At 49.6% G+C, this 17,562-nt stretch overlaps 1 protein-coding gene across 6 annotated transcripts in view; it reads left to right on the plus strand.

The window, feature by feature from the left end:
• Positions 1 to 16,410, plus strand: part of COL13A1 (collagen, type XIII, alpha 1) — a 159,166-nt gene extending 142,756 nt beyond the window's left edge. For 5 of the 6 annotated variants that reach the window (XM_011927237.1, XM_011927239.1, XM_011927250.1 and 2 more), the window contains 6 exons: positions 696 to 749; positions 2,212 to 2,265; positions 3,852 to 3,887; positions 10,067 to 10,153; positions 14,188 to 14,226; positions 15,947 to 16,410. In XM_011927237.1, the coding sequence (XP_011782627.1) occupies positions 696 to 749; positions 2,212 to 2,265; positions 3,852 to 3,887; positions 10,067 to 10,153; positions 14,188 to 14,226; positions 15,947 to 15,949 (273 nt within the window). In that variant the 3' untranslated portion in view covers positions 15,950 to 16,410. The remainder of the gene's footprint in view (positions 1 to 695; positions 750 to 2,211; positions 2,266 to 3,851; positions 3,888 to 10,066; positions 10,154 to 14,187; positions 14,227 to 15,946) is intronic. The other variant, XM_011927266.1, reaches the window with a different exon arrangement.
• Positions 16,411 to 17,562: the final 1,152 nt, after the last annotated feature.

The following is a 17,562-nucleotide window of genomic DNA, read 5'->3' on the forward strand; positions in this document are numbered from 1 at the left end:
AGCAAGCCCTGATGCTCCATGTCTAAGCCATGTGCTCCAATGGCTCCAGTGTCCCCAGCCCCCAGCTGGCAGAGCTCATGACACACCTCCCTGCCAGGCCAGTGTCGGTGCAGACATTGAGGCATCCTAATTCACCCCCAATCCAGCCAGTTCCGCAGGCCTGCAAGTGGGGCAAGAAGGCCCCGGCCAGAGGCTGAGGCCAGGGCTGTGGGTCTGCGGTGGGCGGGTGGGGTGGGTGTTGGCTGAACCACCCTCTATCGTCTGCCCCTGTGTGTGCGTCCGCATCCGTCTCTGTGGCATGAAGACCCTCTCGCTGCATGTGGAGCTGCAACAGCAAAGAGGGTGCCAGCCCCCGGCCCCTGCCCCGGGATGGGTCCACTCCCTCCCAAGTGCTTCTGGAAGCAAAACTAAGCAACCATTCTCCCACCGTTTTCAGCCTTGGCAAGCTTGGTTGTGAAGCAAAAGGTTTCAGTCCACGAATCTGGCTCTGAGGCATGGGGAGGTGCTCTCTCCCCAACAGCCCCTGAACCCAAAGAGGATCACGGCCCAGTCGAATGACTGCTGTGAACGAGCCTGGCCTCGCCAACCCTGAAAACTGGGCCTTTGGACCTTGCTCATCTCCAGGCATCGGGTGGGGCACCCAGGGCTCCCCAGCATGTGGGGACCCTCACCTCTGCTTTCTTTCCCCTCCCCAGGGTACTCCAGGACCAATTGGAGTTCCAGGCCCAGCAGGACCAAAGGGCGAGAGGGTGAGTGTTAGTGAACCATAGGGGCCCAGGCGGCCAGGAGGGAGGGGCAGGTCTGGGACCCAACACCAGGGGTCTCAGCCCTCATGCCTTCCTTCTTGCATCTCTTCTTCTGTCATCCTCACAGTAGCCTGGGACAGGGGGCCTGGTTGTGTAGTTATAAGTCGACTAAACTTGGAGGGATAAAGGAGGTGGAGAGGCCGGGCACATTGGCTCACACCAGTGATCCCAACACTCTGGGAGGCCAGGGTGGGAGGATCACTTGAGCTCAAGAGTCTGAAAGCAGCCTGGACAACATAGTGAGACCCCGACTGTATAATTTTTTTTTTTTTAATTAGCCAGGCATGATGGTGTGCACCTCTAGTCCTAGCTACTTGGGAGGCTGAGGCAGGAGGATCAGTTGAGCCCAGGAACTGGAGGCTGCAGTGAACCATTATTGTATTACTGCACTCCAGCCTAGGAGACAGAGCAAGGTCCTATCTCTATTTTTTTAAAAAAAGAAGAAAAAGAAAAAAGAGGAAAAGAAAAAAAAGGAATTGGAGAACTTCCTCCACTTTGACTTCTAGCCACCTTGTGTCCATCTCAGGTTCAGTCTGGCAAGGCCCTGGGTGCCATTGTCACTGGACATGCCTCAACTTTGTAGTGATTTAGGGAAACAGCATGGAACAGAGGGCCAGGTGGTGTTTAGATCATTCCTGGAGGACAGCAAGAAGTCAGAAGGCCAGAGCCACAGGCCAGGCTCCCACGGTCACTGTCGAGGGACATTGGCCATGTCACAGGACTTGCAGTTCCTGTCCTGCTGAAATAGGCATGCCCGAGGGTGAGGGTGGAAGGCATCGGCTGAGCGGAGGCAGGGGAGTTGTGTGTCTTTCTGTATCAGCTCTTCCCAGCCAGCCCCTGGGTTCTACACACTCAGGGCTCAGAGGTCCCTGCATGGACATCCGTCGAGTTCTCTGCCTGCATGGGCAGTTCCCTGCACTCCCCATCTGCCCATCTTGCTGGCTGTGTCTCAGGTGGGGAGGGCAGGAGCTTCTACAGAGGGCGCAAGCTTCTCCGTGACCACCAGCTTGGGGAAATCAGGAGGCTGCTCTGAGGGGTGACCCTTGAGGCTCCGGAGAAGCAGCAAAGCTCTCTTTCTCTTCCCTTTCTCTTCCCCTGCCTTCCTGCTCTGCCTTCTTCTCCCCTGCTTCTGCCTCAGGCCAGCCAGGCCCAGGACTCCACTGGTCAGTCTGGGGGGGCCTTGGGGGATAGGCTGTGCTGGAGGGAGAGTGAGGGGGGCTTCTGAGCCCCCTCCCCAAGGCAGTGTTTGCATCAGCAGCGCCCCACCTTTCCCACAGCCCTTGCTTCCCAGAGGGCTCTTGAGGGGACTGGAGAGGTTTCTTGTGTTTCATACCAAAGTAGAAAATGGCAAGAAAGATTGTTACCACGTCTGGGAGGATTCATGCATTTCTTTCTCCCATTTCAGGGCAGCAAAGGAGACCCTGGGATGACAGGACCAACGGGAGCAGCTGGGCTTCCTGTGAGTCTCTTGGGATCAGAGGTTCCTCTCCTCCCCCCGCCCCAACCTCCATTAGAAACAGCCAGGGGCGGTTGGTCGCGGTGGCTCATGCCTGTAATCCCAGCTCTTTGGGAGGCTGAGGCAGGCAGATCACAAGGTCAGGAGATAGAGATTATCCTAGCCAACACGGTGAAACCCCGTCTCTACTAAAAATACAAAAATTAGCCAGGTGTGGTGGTGCACGCCTGTAATCCCAGCTACTCGGAAGGCTGAGGCAGGAGAATCACTTGAACCCAGGAGCTGGAGGTTGCAGTAAGCCAAGATCGCACCACTGCACTCCAGCCTGGGTGAACGACCAAGACTCCATCTCAAAAAAGCAAACACACAAACCGAAAAAAAAAACACCCAGGGCCTGGAGCAGCACACATCCAGGGCCAAGGGAGAACTCTCATTTCCACGACAGAGGAAGCTGCCAAGAGGCAACTGGTGATGGGCTAGCATGCCCTGCTGGGCACTGTGCTGTGAGAGGACCAAGGCCTCTGCCACGTGGACCCTGTAATGGGATGTAAGCCCCTCCCACTGTGTTAAGTGCAGCCTGGCCTCAGTAATGAGTGTGCCACGGCCCCTGCCCTCAGGAGGGGCAGAATCAATTCCAGGTCCCTGTGATAGGAGAGGCTTCATGAGCGGAGCAGCTTCCCAGGGGAGCTGGGCCTTGCAGGGGACACCTGGCTTTCCATCGCAGCACGCTTTCCTACCACTTTGTTACAGAAGTTGGGTGTCTGCCTTCAAGAGCCCATACCTTAGTTTCCCATCCACTGCAGGCTGTGTGTGTTGGCCAGCTATGCACATCTGGGCCAGGCTTGCCTCGTGCTAAATTCTCCTAGCTATTGAACGAAGAGCATTTTGCACCTTGAAAAGAAGGTCTAGCAAGAGCCTGGCAGGAAAGCCTTGGGAACTCCCCCCTGCCAAGAGCATTCCTGGCGCCCCGCAAGCGCATCCTCAGAACTGACCCCTCACCTGAGGTAGTGACCTCAGAAGAACCCAGACACAGTCCAGGACCTGGGCTGGAGAGGTGAGAAAACCAGAACTGTGTTCTCTCTTTTTTTTTGAGATGGTGTCTCACTCTGTCGCCAGGCTGGAGTGCAGTGGCATGATCTCCATTCACTGCAACCTCCGCCTCCCAGGTTCAAGCGATTCTCCTGCCTCAGCCTCCAGACTAGCTTAGACTACAGGTGCCCACTGCCACGCCCAGCTAATTTTTTTTGTATTTTTTGTAGAGACAGGCTTTCACCTTGTTGGTCAGAATGGTTTCAATCTCTTGACCTCATGATCCGCCTGCCTCAGCCTCCCAAAGTGCTGGGATTATAGGCGTGAGCCACCGTGCCTGGCCTGAAGTGTGTTCTTGGCTTTGCCCAGGACTCATTATTTGCCTCTAGATCAAGTTTTCTGAGCAATTTGCTTCTCTGTCCCCTTTCTGTGTAATGGGAATAATTAAACCTGTCTCCGGTGAGTGAGGCATCGAGAGTTTGATGAGCCCGGAAGAAAGCACTGTACAGCTGGCCTGTGTGTCCTCATTAACATGCCTTTGTTCCTCTGATCTCTTGCAGGGTTTACATGGACCACCCGGGGACAAGGGAAACCGGGTGAGTCTGAGCCCCTGCACTCGCACTCTGGTTACTAATGTCTTCATGCTGGGGTGGAATGATCAATTGGTGATTCCTGACCAACATAGCAAACAGTTTTTCCTGATAAGTCATGCTAAATTGAAAGGCTTTACAAGCAGGGCCTTAACCCGTGGCATGTATGGAGCCCAGGGCCTGATCCTCACATGGAAGCATGTATTTTTCCACACAGCAAGGAGAGACTGAATCCCATGGCAGCCACCAGCTTAGCATTGCTATCCAGCAACAAGAGCCGTGTGTCCAGCTCTTTCTAGGTTGCCCTGATCGTGGGCCCCTATATGATCAGTTTAGATCCATTACTACCTTGTCCTTGCCTTCTGAAACATGGTTTTGCCAGGCATTCCGGGCCACTGGTGAGAGAGAAAATAAATTCCAGCTCCAAGAACAAGCAGACAGCTATTGGAAGCAGCCAACCCTTTTAAAAGATATTACAGCCACTATTTCTCTTGGAAAGAGTCGGCAGGGCTCTGAAAGGACATGTGCCTTCTCAGACTCTTGCTGTCCCTTTGGTTTCTGCCATCGTCGCTAGGACACACTTACCGAATGCCCACGGCACCCACAGCCACCTAACGGGCTGTGGCACCTGCCACGACCTTCAGCATTTGGGCCCAGCAGGGAGAATTTCACCACATTTGACCAAGTGCTGGCCTTTGGGTTCCCCTCTGGAGGGTCTCATCTGCTGCCACATCGTGGGGCTCCTGGAGTGGGGGGCACACCCCCTAGAAGCCAAGTATGTCTAGCTCTAGCGAGTCCTGAAATCCCAGGCTCTTAGAGGAGAAGGAACAGATGGAGAAACAAGGCCCAGACGATGATTATGTGTTCTGGGTTCCCATGGAGAGTTGGAGGCAGAGCACACAGTCTCCAGAACCCAGGTCTTTTGGCTGATCTTTGCACACTGACGCCATGTTCATGCACAGAAAGTGCGCAAATGCCTATACTCCTATCTGACGAGAGTGAATTCCATTCTCTTCAATTCAAGATCTATTTCCTGAGCACTCCCATTTTCCTAAGTGCTCTTCACTGGCAGCTGCTCAAAAACAACTCAGTTTGTCCCTCATCTTCTATAAACAAGAGGGAGCAGCAACGCCACCCCTGCCCATGGCAAGACCAGGTCTGGAAACCACCAGAATAAACAGACCTGCTTCCAGATTCTCTAAGGCACACTGGGAAGGACTTTCCTCAGTGTGACATCAAAGGATTTAGGCTTCTAAAATCTTTGATCATTCCACCTCTTCATTGGCGTCCTAACTTCCTTTCAAATGTCTTTCTGACATGTTCTAGTTTTCTTTATTAAATTCAATTAGTATTTTCTAAACCTCCTTCTTCAGACTTTTTCAGTTGGCTGGAGACACTGAGCCGTCTGAAGGGTGCAAAATCGGCCTTTCGAGGGACGGTGACCATGTTACTCTACAGGTGGAGGCAGGACAAGTACCCTTGTCACACACAGAGGGAGGGAGGGGGCTGGCGGCTCTGATGCCGCAGCAGCTGAGGTTATCGAGTCATCCATGGAGGCCCCAGGAATCAGTGGGAAAGTATGTCTATTCCTCCTCCCCTTCCTGATGTTTGACACACTTTCCTCCATCCCCTTTACAAATTAGGAATGTGTCACTTAGTAAAAGTCAAGTTCAGAAAACAATGAGGTGGCACGCACCTTGCTTTCACACACACCATGAAGAGCCAGTTAACTTATTCCCAAAGAGCAGGTTTCCAACTCCAGGGCAGCTTGTTCTCTTCATTCCAGGGATTTGACTCTCAGGATGCCCGAATGTCCTGAAAGAGCCCCCTCTCAATCTTGCCTCCCCATTCTGACCTTTTTTTCTTTTTCTTTGAGATGGAGTCTTGCTCTTTCACCAGGCTGGAGTGCAGTGGCGCGATCTCGGCTCACTGCAACCTCCACCCTCCAGGTTCGAGCGATTCCCTTGCCTTAGCCTCCTGAGTAGCTGGGACTACAGGTGTGCACCACCACACCTGGCTAATTTGTGTGTGTGTGTGTATTTTAGTAGAGACGGGGTTTCACCATGTTGGCCAGGCTGGTTTCGAACTCCTGACCTCAAGTGATCCACCTGCCTCGGCCTCCCAAAGTGCTGGAATTACAGACATGAACCACCGCGCCTGGCCCTGAGATTTGTTTTATCTTACAGTGAACCAAGATACAACCTTAAAAGTATGCTTCTCCATGACCCACCAAAGGATGGTCTCAGAACCTCTTTCCTGTTCATGGAAGGAAAGTCCTTGTCATGATGGGCAAAGGCCCAGAGCCCCAGACCAGGAGCTTTCTAAGGACACACACGCCAGTGGAAAGAATATCCTGACCTTGTCACTAAGGGTGCTTCCCTTTTCCCCTAAGTAGCTCTGTGAATTTGGCCCAGGAGCCACCTTTAGGCTAAGAAGTCAGTCAAAGGATAAAGGGTGGCATGAATCTGGCAATAAAATCATTCAGGAAAATTGGGTGTTACTGTGGAGCTGCCTGCAAACCAGCCAGCTGAAAAGGTCTGTGTGCATGCAGTGAGGCTGCTTCTGCTCTCTGAGATGCCTAACTTTGGGGGGTGAGGGGTGCATGCATATTTGTGTGTGTGTGCATGTGTGTGTGTGCGTGTGTGTGTGTGTGTGTGCATGTGCGTGTGTATGTCTCACTTCCTAAGTCCGTCTTGTCTCCTCACCTCTTCCTCCTCCACTATCTCTTTTGGCCTCTTCCTTTACTCCTTCACCCCCCAGATATGTTCATTCCATTATAATAATCCCACGTCCTTCATCCTTTCCCCTCCCCCTCACCAGCTTTCAGTTTATCTTCTCCAAAGTCCACTGTTAGACATTTACTTATGTTTTTAAGAAGCCTTTGCCCCTTGACTTTATTTGCCCCTTTATTCCTTACCAGCTAGGGTTCCCTCTTTGCAATGGGTCTCTTTTGTGTCACTGTCTGGGGGTGGGAGGCAGGGAGAATGCAGGCGACATTACTACTCTAATAGCCTCAAAGGACACCGGATTTGGGGCAATTGGGCAGATTCTTAGAACACAATGTCCCGTAGTGTCCGTTACCTGCTGTGAAAGTCTGGAACACGCCAACCCTCTGTTACCCCCGGGGTATCCTGGACCTGGGATCCCCCACTCTGGCAGATTTGCCAGCCTTCTTCATTAGGAAATTGCTCATGACCCAGAGAATGAGGGGCCACACTCCTGAGAGAGTTTACCAGGGGGCTTCCACACCCACATAGCTAGTGGTTTTGCTGGTCTACCATTTGGGGATGATTTGTGCCATGATGTTCTTGCTGGCAGACAAAACTTCAGCCCGATGGGAATATACCCAATATGTGCATACATATTTAAACACATGTCATTTTCTAAGTAAGGATTTGCATTTTCAGAAAATTCATTTAGAATAATGCACTGGCAATTGCAGACAACCTCCAAAATAGAGAAATTTGAATAATTTCTGAAGATCTGGAGAAACATCAAAAATATTATTTTGTTTGTTTGCTTGAGACAGAGTCTCGCTCTGTCACCCAGGCTGGAGTGCAGTGGTGCAATCTCGGCTCACTGCAACCTCTGCCTCCCGGGTTCAAGCAATTCTCCTGCCTCAGCCTCCCAAGTAGCTGGGATTACAGGCATGTGCCACAATACCCAGCTAATTTTTGTATTTTCAGTAGAGACAGGGTTTCGCCATGTTGGCCAGGCTAGTCTTGAACTCCTGACCTCTGGTGATCTGCCTGCCTCGGCCTCCCAAAGTGCTGGGATTACAGACATGAGCCACCTTGCCCAGCCAAAAATATTCTTATCCTCTGCCTTCCTCTAATGAACATCTACCCTGCAGCCTTCCACTGCAGGAGCACTGCACATGACAACCTCTGACCCCAACCTTTGGCTCCTATACTGGCTAAAAAGAAATCATAACCATTATTACATTATGAAGCAGCTGTCATTTACTTTGCACATACTATATGCCATTATAAAGCATTCAATGTGCACAAAGACCTCACAACATTTTTTTTCAGACAGAGTCTTGCTCTGTTGCCCAGGCTGGAGTGTAGTAGTGCAATCATGGTTTACTGCTGCCTCAAACTCCTGTCCTTGGCTCAAGTGATCTTCCTGCCTCAGACTCCTGAGTAGCTAGGCCTACAGGGACATGCCACCACACCAGACTAATTTTTTTATTCTTTGCAAAAATGAAGTCTTGCTTTGTTGTCCAGGCTGGCCTCAAACTCCTGGCCTCAAGTGATCCTCCTGCCTTGGCCTCCCAAAGTGCTAGGATTACAGACATGAGCCACAATGCCCAGCCTCACAACAAATTTTTGAGGCAGGTATTATTGCACCCATTTTACAGGTAAAGAAACTAAGGCTCAAAGAAGTAGCTTCACAAAGTCACACAGCTAACTGTCAGAACCAACTCTGACTTCAAGCCTTTTTTCTAATATGCTGCCCAGCCTTCAATGTCACCCTGGAGCAACACTGTTGAAGTCCCCAAGCATTAGATAATCCCCCTTCCATACAGGAGGGGAGCTCCCGGGAAGACTCCCTAGGGGCATACTGGGCCCCCTTTTTAGGAAACACACATATAAAAATGCAAATGCAAATTCATTACAGAGGTGATGCTTCCCTTTTAAAAAGAATTCCCTACAACCCTTCTTTAAATAGACTCTGACACATACAATACAGGATTCAGTTTAGAAAAATGATGTTTACTGTAGCTTTTCAGAAACAAATTAATTCCTTAAACCAACATATTCATATACAAATAACTGTCTGACTTCAGACCAGGATGAAGCAGAGACACACATAGAACGGGAGAACCCAGCTGAGACCCAGGGGCCATCCGTGAGCTCTGGACACACACATACATATGTGCACATGGACACACATGCGTACAGGCACACACATGTGTTCATGTGCCCAAGCACATATCCAGACACACTCAAACGTGCACACATACACATATACACAAGCACATACCCATACACTCATACATACATATACACACACGTGCACAAGCACATACCCAGACACACTCAAACGTGCACACACACATATACACAAGCACATACCTGTATACTCATACATACATACATACACACACGTGCACAAGCACATACCCACACACTCAAACGTGCCCACAAACATATACACAAGCACATACCTGTATACTCATACATACATATACACACACGTGCACAAGCACATACACACACTCAAACGTACACACACACACACACATATACACAAGCACATACCCATATACTCATACATACATATACACATACGTGCACAAGCACATACCCAGACACAAACGTGCGCACACACACATGTACACAAGCACATACCTGTATACTCATACATACATACATATACACGTGCACAAGCACATACCCAGACACACTCAAACGTGCACACACACATATACACAAGCACATACCTGTATACTCATACATACATACATATACACGTGCACAAGCACATACCCAGACACACTCAAACGTGCACACACACACATATACACAAGCACATACATATATACTCACACATACATATACACACACGTGCACAAGCACATACCCACACACTCAAACGTGCACACACACACACACATATACACAAGCACATACCTATATACTCATACATATATATACACACACATGCCCAAGTACAGATGTGCATACACTCATACACGCTATGTTGACACACATCCCATGGCTCCAAGCAAAATCACCTTGCCTCCTAATATGTTGTCAAAGGGATAAACAATAATTGGGGGGAAAAAGTTGTCACCCCAAAGCCTTTCAAATATAGACCCTCAGAGAGAAGGAAGTTGGTCCCTAGCCACTGTGTTCAGCACAGACCCACCCTGGGCTTAGTATTAGCAAAACTGGCCACAAAAATCTTCAGTCTGTGGTTCCCTCCACCTGCAGCTCTGAGCCCTCTGCCTGTCCTCCCTTCCCCTCCCACCCACCTTAGCCAAATTCTCAGGTTCCTGTGGGGTGGGGAGGAGGTGAGTATTCACTCCAAATCCTATGGGGGAGAATATCCTAATTTAGAGCCTCTTTTTACCTTTTTAACTTTATTTATCTTTTTCTGTCTCTAACCTTAACACATGAATGATCCTAAAGTTTTGATGTTGTTTTTTTTTTCCTGGACTAAACCATTATTTACAGGGGGAGAGGGGGAAGAAAGGCTCTAGAGGGCCCAAAGGGGATAAGGGAGACCAAGGAGCGCCTGGATTAGATGCCCCCTGCCCGTTGGTATGTTTTTGTTTATCGCTTGCATTGTTCTGGTTTTTGTCCTTGAGGTTTGCAAGTTGGAAACAAAGAAGGCAAATAAACTAAGATGAGAACCAAATGTCTACACTGATGCTACCAAAATCTGTTCATTTGACCGGTGAAATTCTGCCCACTGTTGGAGTTGCTTTATAACCACAGCTGCAAGTAATTCTGGCTAAATCCCTTGCCTTTGAATCCTTTTCCTTTGAAGATGCAGAGCAATTGATGTGTGGAAGTGAAGAAACCACTAGGAGAGGGATTTTCAGGGAAGGCCTCAGCTCTTAGTTCCAGGATGGCTTTGGAAGCCAGTGTAGCATTTGTGAGCCATGGATTTGCCTTCTTCGTTTCGTGGCCATCTCTGTGGGCCGGTAGTTCAAGCTGTCTGAATCCTCACTTAGTCAGGATGCAGGACACCAGAGTTAGCGTCTCCTCAGGGCCACTGATGTCAAAACTGGGCAGAACAAAGCCAGATGAGGGGCTTCTAATGCACAAGCTACCAACACTCACCAGCCATCCAGCTAAAACCTTTAAAGCTGCAGACCAGAATCGGTAGTCAGACACCCCATGGGAAACCTTCTCAAAAGAGCCAACAATTAATGATGAGGCACATCTGCTGGGTTTCTCAAGTGCCTTTCAATCCATTTGAAGGTTCTAAAAAATTATGATGCACTAAAGTTGAAGTTTGTCTGTGTTTACACCGAGTGAGTCTATAAAGAGAGTGGGATCAATGGAGAGGGGGCAGGTTGTACGTGTGCAAAGCTGAACTCTCTACAGCACAAAGAGAGCACAAAAGCTGGATTTGGGAGGTGGGGGATCACCTGGGATTTAGCCCCTGTTTGTAGATGCCTCAAGGGTCCTGCATCCTGGCCAGGGTAGGACTGGGCCTCTCCACTCCATGGTTGGAGCGGGCCAGCCTCGACCTGAATAATCATCGTGGTTGGTTTTGTGAACAGGGACACCGAGGTTTTAAAGGAGAGAAAGGGGAGCCGGGGTTACCAGGGCTGGACGGACTGGATGCCCCATGCCCATTGGTATGGCATTGCCCTTGCTTGCCTGCATGGCCGATTTGGGCTTCCCCACGTGTGTGATTCCTACTGCGTGCCTCCCCAGCCACCCTCCACACTCCTCCTCCATCCCCCACCAGTATCCGCTTCTCGCTTCTTCACTCTGTAAATGCCCAGGGTCACCCCGCCTTGGCTAGTACCCCGGGGGCTCCCAGCCATGCCACCCTTTTGCATGCAAAGTTTACCAGGATGTTTCCTGGCTTCCTGCTGCAGCTACTTCTAAAGCACATCCACCTGATGCGAGCCAGACCTCCCACCCTGAAGTTGGCTTTGCTGCCTCTGATACTCATCTCCAAGCTGATTCTAGACAAAGCTGCCACCAGAGACCAGCTAGGAAAGTGGATTCTCTGGGACTGGTTCTCAGAACCATGACTGACTTCTTTTCCTTCAGGCAGTGCAGTTAGTTCAGAACACACGGGCTGAACACCTAGCAAAACATGTAAATGAGATGCCTGAGTCAGCCCTGTGTCCCCTGCCCCCTCCATCGCATGATTTGGGGGACAGAATGGCATGATTACAGTGTAGACTGAGAAGCACTAGAAGTGAGGTGGAGGAGGGGCCACCTGCCTATCCTTCCAGGTTGGGTTGTGTGTCACTGCCCAGGTGACATCATCAGAACTAGGGGATGGTCCAGGATTAGGTTTTTGGATCCTAAAGGGTTTGTCCTTTTTGCTTAAATCTCCAAAGACATTACCAGACCCTTCCTTGTCCCTTTCTTTCATGGTCGGATGGTTTCTTACTGAAGAGTCTGGGAGAGATGGAAAGGTCGAGAGTGCAGTTAAGGAGGAGGCAGGGAGACAGCTAAGGGCCCCTCTTCCAAGCACACCCCAGGCGAAGTGGTAACAGTTTATTCCTGCCTGCCCGGTCCCTCTCTAGGTATGGGCAGTCTAGGTCTCCATGCTGATCCTCTTACTGCAAAAGAAGCTGAAGGGAACACTTCACTCCAAGGCTCAAGGGGTTACTGCTCTCCCCAAATTTCCCCAATAGGTTTGGAGTTCAAGAGCTATTTTATCATACCAGTAATAAGAGAATTTGGGGCCTCACATCCCCGCCCTGGGGTCACGCAGGAATTCTCTTTGAACAAAAGAGGAAAAGATATAAGAAATTATGCTGTGTGACCCTGACAGGGGGTCGTAGAGCCCCTTGAAGGGCAGTAGGGACTTTTTAGAAGGAGCATAGGCAACAGAAGGAGAGTGCAGAGCAAGCAGGCGGGTAGCATGCTTCCTGTCCCTGTTGGTCCTGCCAAACCCCGCACTTGCAGCCTGCACAGCCACCTTTGTCAACTGGGACTTCCCACCATCCACGCACCAATGGGAATGCCGCTCTGGCCCACAGAGGCTCCCTTGAGCACCGGCCAGGTCTTCCCTCGGCCACAATCCCCTCTCCTGCAATCTGGGCACCTTTAGTTCTGCCAGCAGCTGCCTTGGCCTCTCTGTTTCTCCCCATACATTACTTTTCATTCTCTGCCTGCCCTGCCCTCCATACCCCGCTGCCACCATCCACACACCAATGGGAATGCCGCTCTGGCCCGCAGAGGCTCCTCTCCCTCCCAGCATCCGCGTGATGTGTGTCATACCGCACCGTGGCAGGCTGGGGAAGGGCACAGGGTCACCCTGAAACTGTGGGATGCACCACCTCCCCTTGCAATCCCCTCCCCAACCCAGAGGGGAAAATGAAGGTCACCCTAATTTGACTCTCTATGTAAAATGGCATTTTCTTCCATAACATCCCATATCAATGTATCATTTTTCTATTAAGTTTACTGGGGAAGTGTCTTCCCCTTGTTGTTTCTCACTCTGCCTCCTCCTCTGTGTTATTATGGACTTGGGGGGCAGGGGTAGCTACTACTCATGACTTTTACTACAAGATAACCAGACTTCCTAGGCCCTCCATATTGGGACCAATCCCTGCCCAATGCCAGGTGATGAGAGGTTTCAGCCCCTGGCGTGGGTGGATGTCGTTAGACCGGGACAGCAGAGGACTCTCATTCCACAAGTGGCCTCAAGACTGAGCACTTGCTCTGGTCTCCTGAAGCCCCATGTCCATCTCTTTGTCTGCCCTGCCTGTCTAGCAGACTTGGGCTGAAAACTAGATCTTTGCCCTTGGCCCAGCCTCGCCTTCCCCACCTGGTCTCTAGATTTCTAGATTCCCCACAGGGTATGCCAGCAAGGAGAGGATATGAGGGCCCAAGAAAACTCAGGAAGGTTTGTATCACCGAGGGCAGAACACGAACATCTTGAGGCTAAAGGGGCTGCATGGTTGCTACCAACAAAGGAGACCGACAGTGTACAGTTGATTCCCATGTTGCTACTGCACTTCACCCCCAAATTCCCAGCAAGGTCTAAGGCTTCGCCAGGAACACCTGTCTTGTTGCCAAAGGCATCTCAGGGCCGTGCTGCAATACTCAGGAGGTTGCCTGTCCCTTCATGCCCCTCACCCCACCCCAGGATTGATCATCAAAGAAGGACTGTCCACATGTCCTCCTCCCTCTGCTTAGGAAGAGAGACAAATAAGAGAATAAGAAGGCTGGGAAGGCCCTTAGAGGTCACTTCAAGCAACTGCCCTTGCCAAGGTTTTATGGAGGAGGAAACTGAGGCCCCCTTGTGCTGAGTGGCTTGCCTGTGAGCAGCCAGCACTCCATAGGGCCCCAGCAGAGACTGTTCCTTCATGGCACACAAGGACATCTCTGCTTGCTCGTCCCACAGGCTAGGACAGCCCCTATTGGCCTTGCACTGTAGCTGCATGTGACCTTAGCCAATAGGAAAATAGATGGATTTGTTTCCACCTCCTTCTGGGGTTCTGACCTGGAGTAGAGCAAAGAAACAGACAAGAGTGGGTGGACCACATCCTGATCAGCTGCCAAAATGTGTGTGGCCCTCGTTACCCCAGTCCTGCCCGCTTGGTGGGCCACTGCAGGGAGTCTGAGCCCTCTGCCTTCCTTTCTTCTTGCAGGGCGAAGATGGCTTGCCAGTCCAAGGCTGCTGGAACAAGGTAAGGCTTCCCATCGGTTTGCATCAGGGCTCCATTCTCAACAGTGCCATAAATCTTCCACAATTTCCATTCTGCCTTGCTACAGATGAGGCAGCAAGACACAGGTCAAAAAGTCACTGCCTCAAAGGCTAGGTGCCCATTAAACATCCCATACACTGCATGCTGTTAAAGAACATTTAAAAATGCTTCTTAGAACATCAGCAAACCCTACGCGGAATGTCCATGCAGCCACACAGGTGACATCTTTATGCTTTGTGTGTTCAATGTACATAGTGTCTTTCCCCCAAGGAAATTCCCCAAGGAGTTCCAGATCATCACTCACAGAGTCCCTCTGAGGTCATTTATGCCACATGATGACATGTCTTAGATGCAGGACATCTCAGTTGCTTACACTCTGAATTCACATGCCACTGTGATCTTCCCATTGGCTAAGGTCATACTGTGAGCTTCCCATTGGCTACGGTCACATGCAGCTACAGTGTAAGTTCATAGGGGCTGTGCTACTCACCACTTTACCACTCCTCTTGCATTTAAGCTGGCAGAGTTTCATGCCACAACACTGTGACCTGCAGCCCAATCTCTCCTGTGCTCCCAGAGTTCCTACCGACAATGAGTTTTCATTGATTCACACTGGCCTTGGCATTTGCCATCATTAGAGCAGTCTGACATCACAGGACTGTGCCCTTGCCTGTGATCACCCATTCAACTATGGCTCCCCAGATCACAGGGCTGCCCAGGCTGACAGGGGACCTCTGCTTGCTAACTAATCCAGAAGCCCCGCCTTGGTCCCCAGCAATGGTGGCAGTTGCTATGCTGCCCCATACCGTCTCCCTCCACCCTGCCTCTCATTCCAAGTCTTCTCACCAACCCCCACCACCATTGTCTCAAGGTTCATCCTCATAAAGGTTGGAGACTTCAACCTGTTCAAGAATCTGTGCTCAACGAATCCAGTCCTATTCCAGTGACAGCAGAGTCACACTTACAATGAGATGAACAAACTCCCCTGTACTAAGATGCCAGAATCTCATTAGTGCACTGGGTTGGGTAAAAGTGGTGAAATCACCAAGACCCCAGGCCAACGCTGACCACCTACTTGCCCGGATACCTGAAGCGCCCCCTAACCCAAGAAGGAAGAGCTCAACACGCAAGAGAGATGCTTCCCCAGAATCCATCCCTGGAGCCTGGCCTCGTCCTCCTGCCAAGCTCCACCTAGACCTAGTTAAAGCACCACAAAAGCAGGTCAGAGGTGTCATAAGACCTCTGGACCCTTGCCCCCTAAAAAAAATGTCCTCTTTAAGGTTGCTGCCAATGGTTAGGAGATAGAAATGGTTGAGATTAGCAGGGGAAGAACAGCCACTACCAAGAGCTGCAATGTCTTGGAGAAGCAACCAGAGAGCTTCAAGACTACTCATTTACACCTTAAATCCAATCTGGGACAAGGCAGGGGTTACAACAATCAGGCCTCCAAAGGCAGCAGAGAAAGAGAGTGCCCTCTAGTGACCACAAAGGGGATTCACAGAGAGGTGAACTTGGTTTCCTCCCTTCAGGGAGCTAAGGTAGCCACCAGCTTCTTCCACCTAGGGGCTCAGGGTTCCCACAGTTCCCCTGTCCAGAAGTCCCACCCAACCTAGGACAAGATTTATCTCCCTTCCTACAAAGGAAATAAACCTCTGCAGACCCACTGAAACTAACAGAACATTGTTTTGTTTTTGTTTTGCAGTGATGCCTCTAACCTTGGATTGGCCTGTGTGTGTGTTTGTACATAGAATATTTATTTTTATACAGTTTTCACTTTTTGAAAATGCCAGAAGGATGATGCATCTTACAGATTATTAAAAAAGAAAGAAAAACCTGCATCTTTTGTACAGAAAATATCAACCTCTTCCCTTTTCCCTTTTGTTTACAAGATGTTTTGTATAAACCTGTGTCTCTAATACACTTTTTGTTTGTGAGTATGGTCGTAATGTCTGCATGATATTTGTGCACACTTATTAAGTATTGAAGCTTAATAAATTATTGTGTCCTGGTGCCAAAGGGGGCCAGCTAGAACTGAGGTGCTGGCTAGCTCATGTGTGAATTCACATAAATGCAAAGGTCCATGATATTTGCTAAGCTAGATGTGTCTAAGAGTATTTTAAACCCTTATGCATTTTCATTATTAAAAAAATGAAGCATGGCAATTCATGATCCTGATTAATCATTATATTAAATACATTCTCTCCTCTGAAAGCAGGAATTCCCAGAAGTAGGGGTTCTCAGAAGTATGGAGTAAAGTTTTGAAATGTGAAGTTCAACAAAGGGAGGGAGGAGGACTTTATTGAGCAATGTATGTTGTTACAGATCCCAAGTTTATCACAGTGCTTGCTGTGTGAGCATTTAGGTTCAGTTGTGCTAAGGGCCCCCAGAGTTTCAAAGGAGCCATTTGCTCTTGCTGTTGGTTTATGGTAGGTTTTTCCTTGTTTGTTTTGCTTTTTTTGTTTTGAGCGACAGTCCCTAGTACCAGCTGTTGCTAATCATGGCTGTTGACTTGATATGAGTTTGTGGGTTCACTCACAACTAGCATTTGAAGGATCTTTGCCTCATCTGCTGTTCCACTCCAGCAAAGGGCATTCAGAAAACATGCCTAGATCGGGGCTTGGGCTGGGCCAATCTGAAGTTGTTTTTATTTTTTTAAGAAATAATGTTGTATTGCTTTCCATATTTAGTGCATTGCTTAGAAAAGGTCTCAGGAAACTAGTTTTAGTGACTAGTTAAGTCTTACCTACGGTGTAGCATACAGGTTTGTTGTTAACTGTTTGACAACATAAATTCATGCTTCTAAAAGCTTGAAAACAACAAATTCCTCCAGTAGTTTACATTCATCCCCATCTGGTTTAACATTTTGCATTTTCTTTATACATCCTTTCTTCCTAGACAACGCAAGGGGAAATTTAACCTCAGACTCTGTCCACATGCTGTCACACAAAACTCAAAATTAATGGGCTTCACAGTCATTAGACAGCCCCTGCCATGTGTGGGGATGAGGTCACACTCACAAGCGCTCATGGTAATGAAATCACATGCAGCTCAGACCCAAAACGCCTATACCGACATTCTTACTCTAAACGTCACTAGGTTAGCTTAAAACTTGGACAACTTCCTCCTCTAAATCTTGGCCAAGTTCCTCATTTGAAAAGTAAAGCGAGTCTGGGCAACACAGTGAGACCCTCATCTCTACAAAAACATTTTTCAAAATTTAGCTGAGTGTGGTGGCACTCGCCTGTAGTCCCAGCTACTCCGGAGGCTGAGGTGGGAAGCTTGCTTGAGCCCAGGAGTCTGAGGCTGCAGTGAGCTATG

This window comes from Colobus angolensis, unplaced genomic scaffold (assembly GCF_000951035.1).
Source record: "Colobus angolensis palliatus isolate OR3802 unplaced genomic scaffold, Cang.pa_1.0 Scaffold12, whole genome shotgun sequence".
NCBI classification, from domain to species: domain Eukaryota; kingdom Metazoa; phylum Chordata; class Mammalia; order Primates; family Cercopithecidae; genus Colobus; species Colobus angolensis.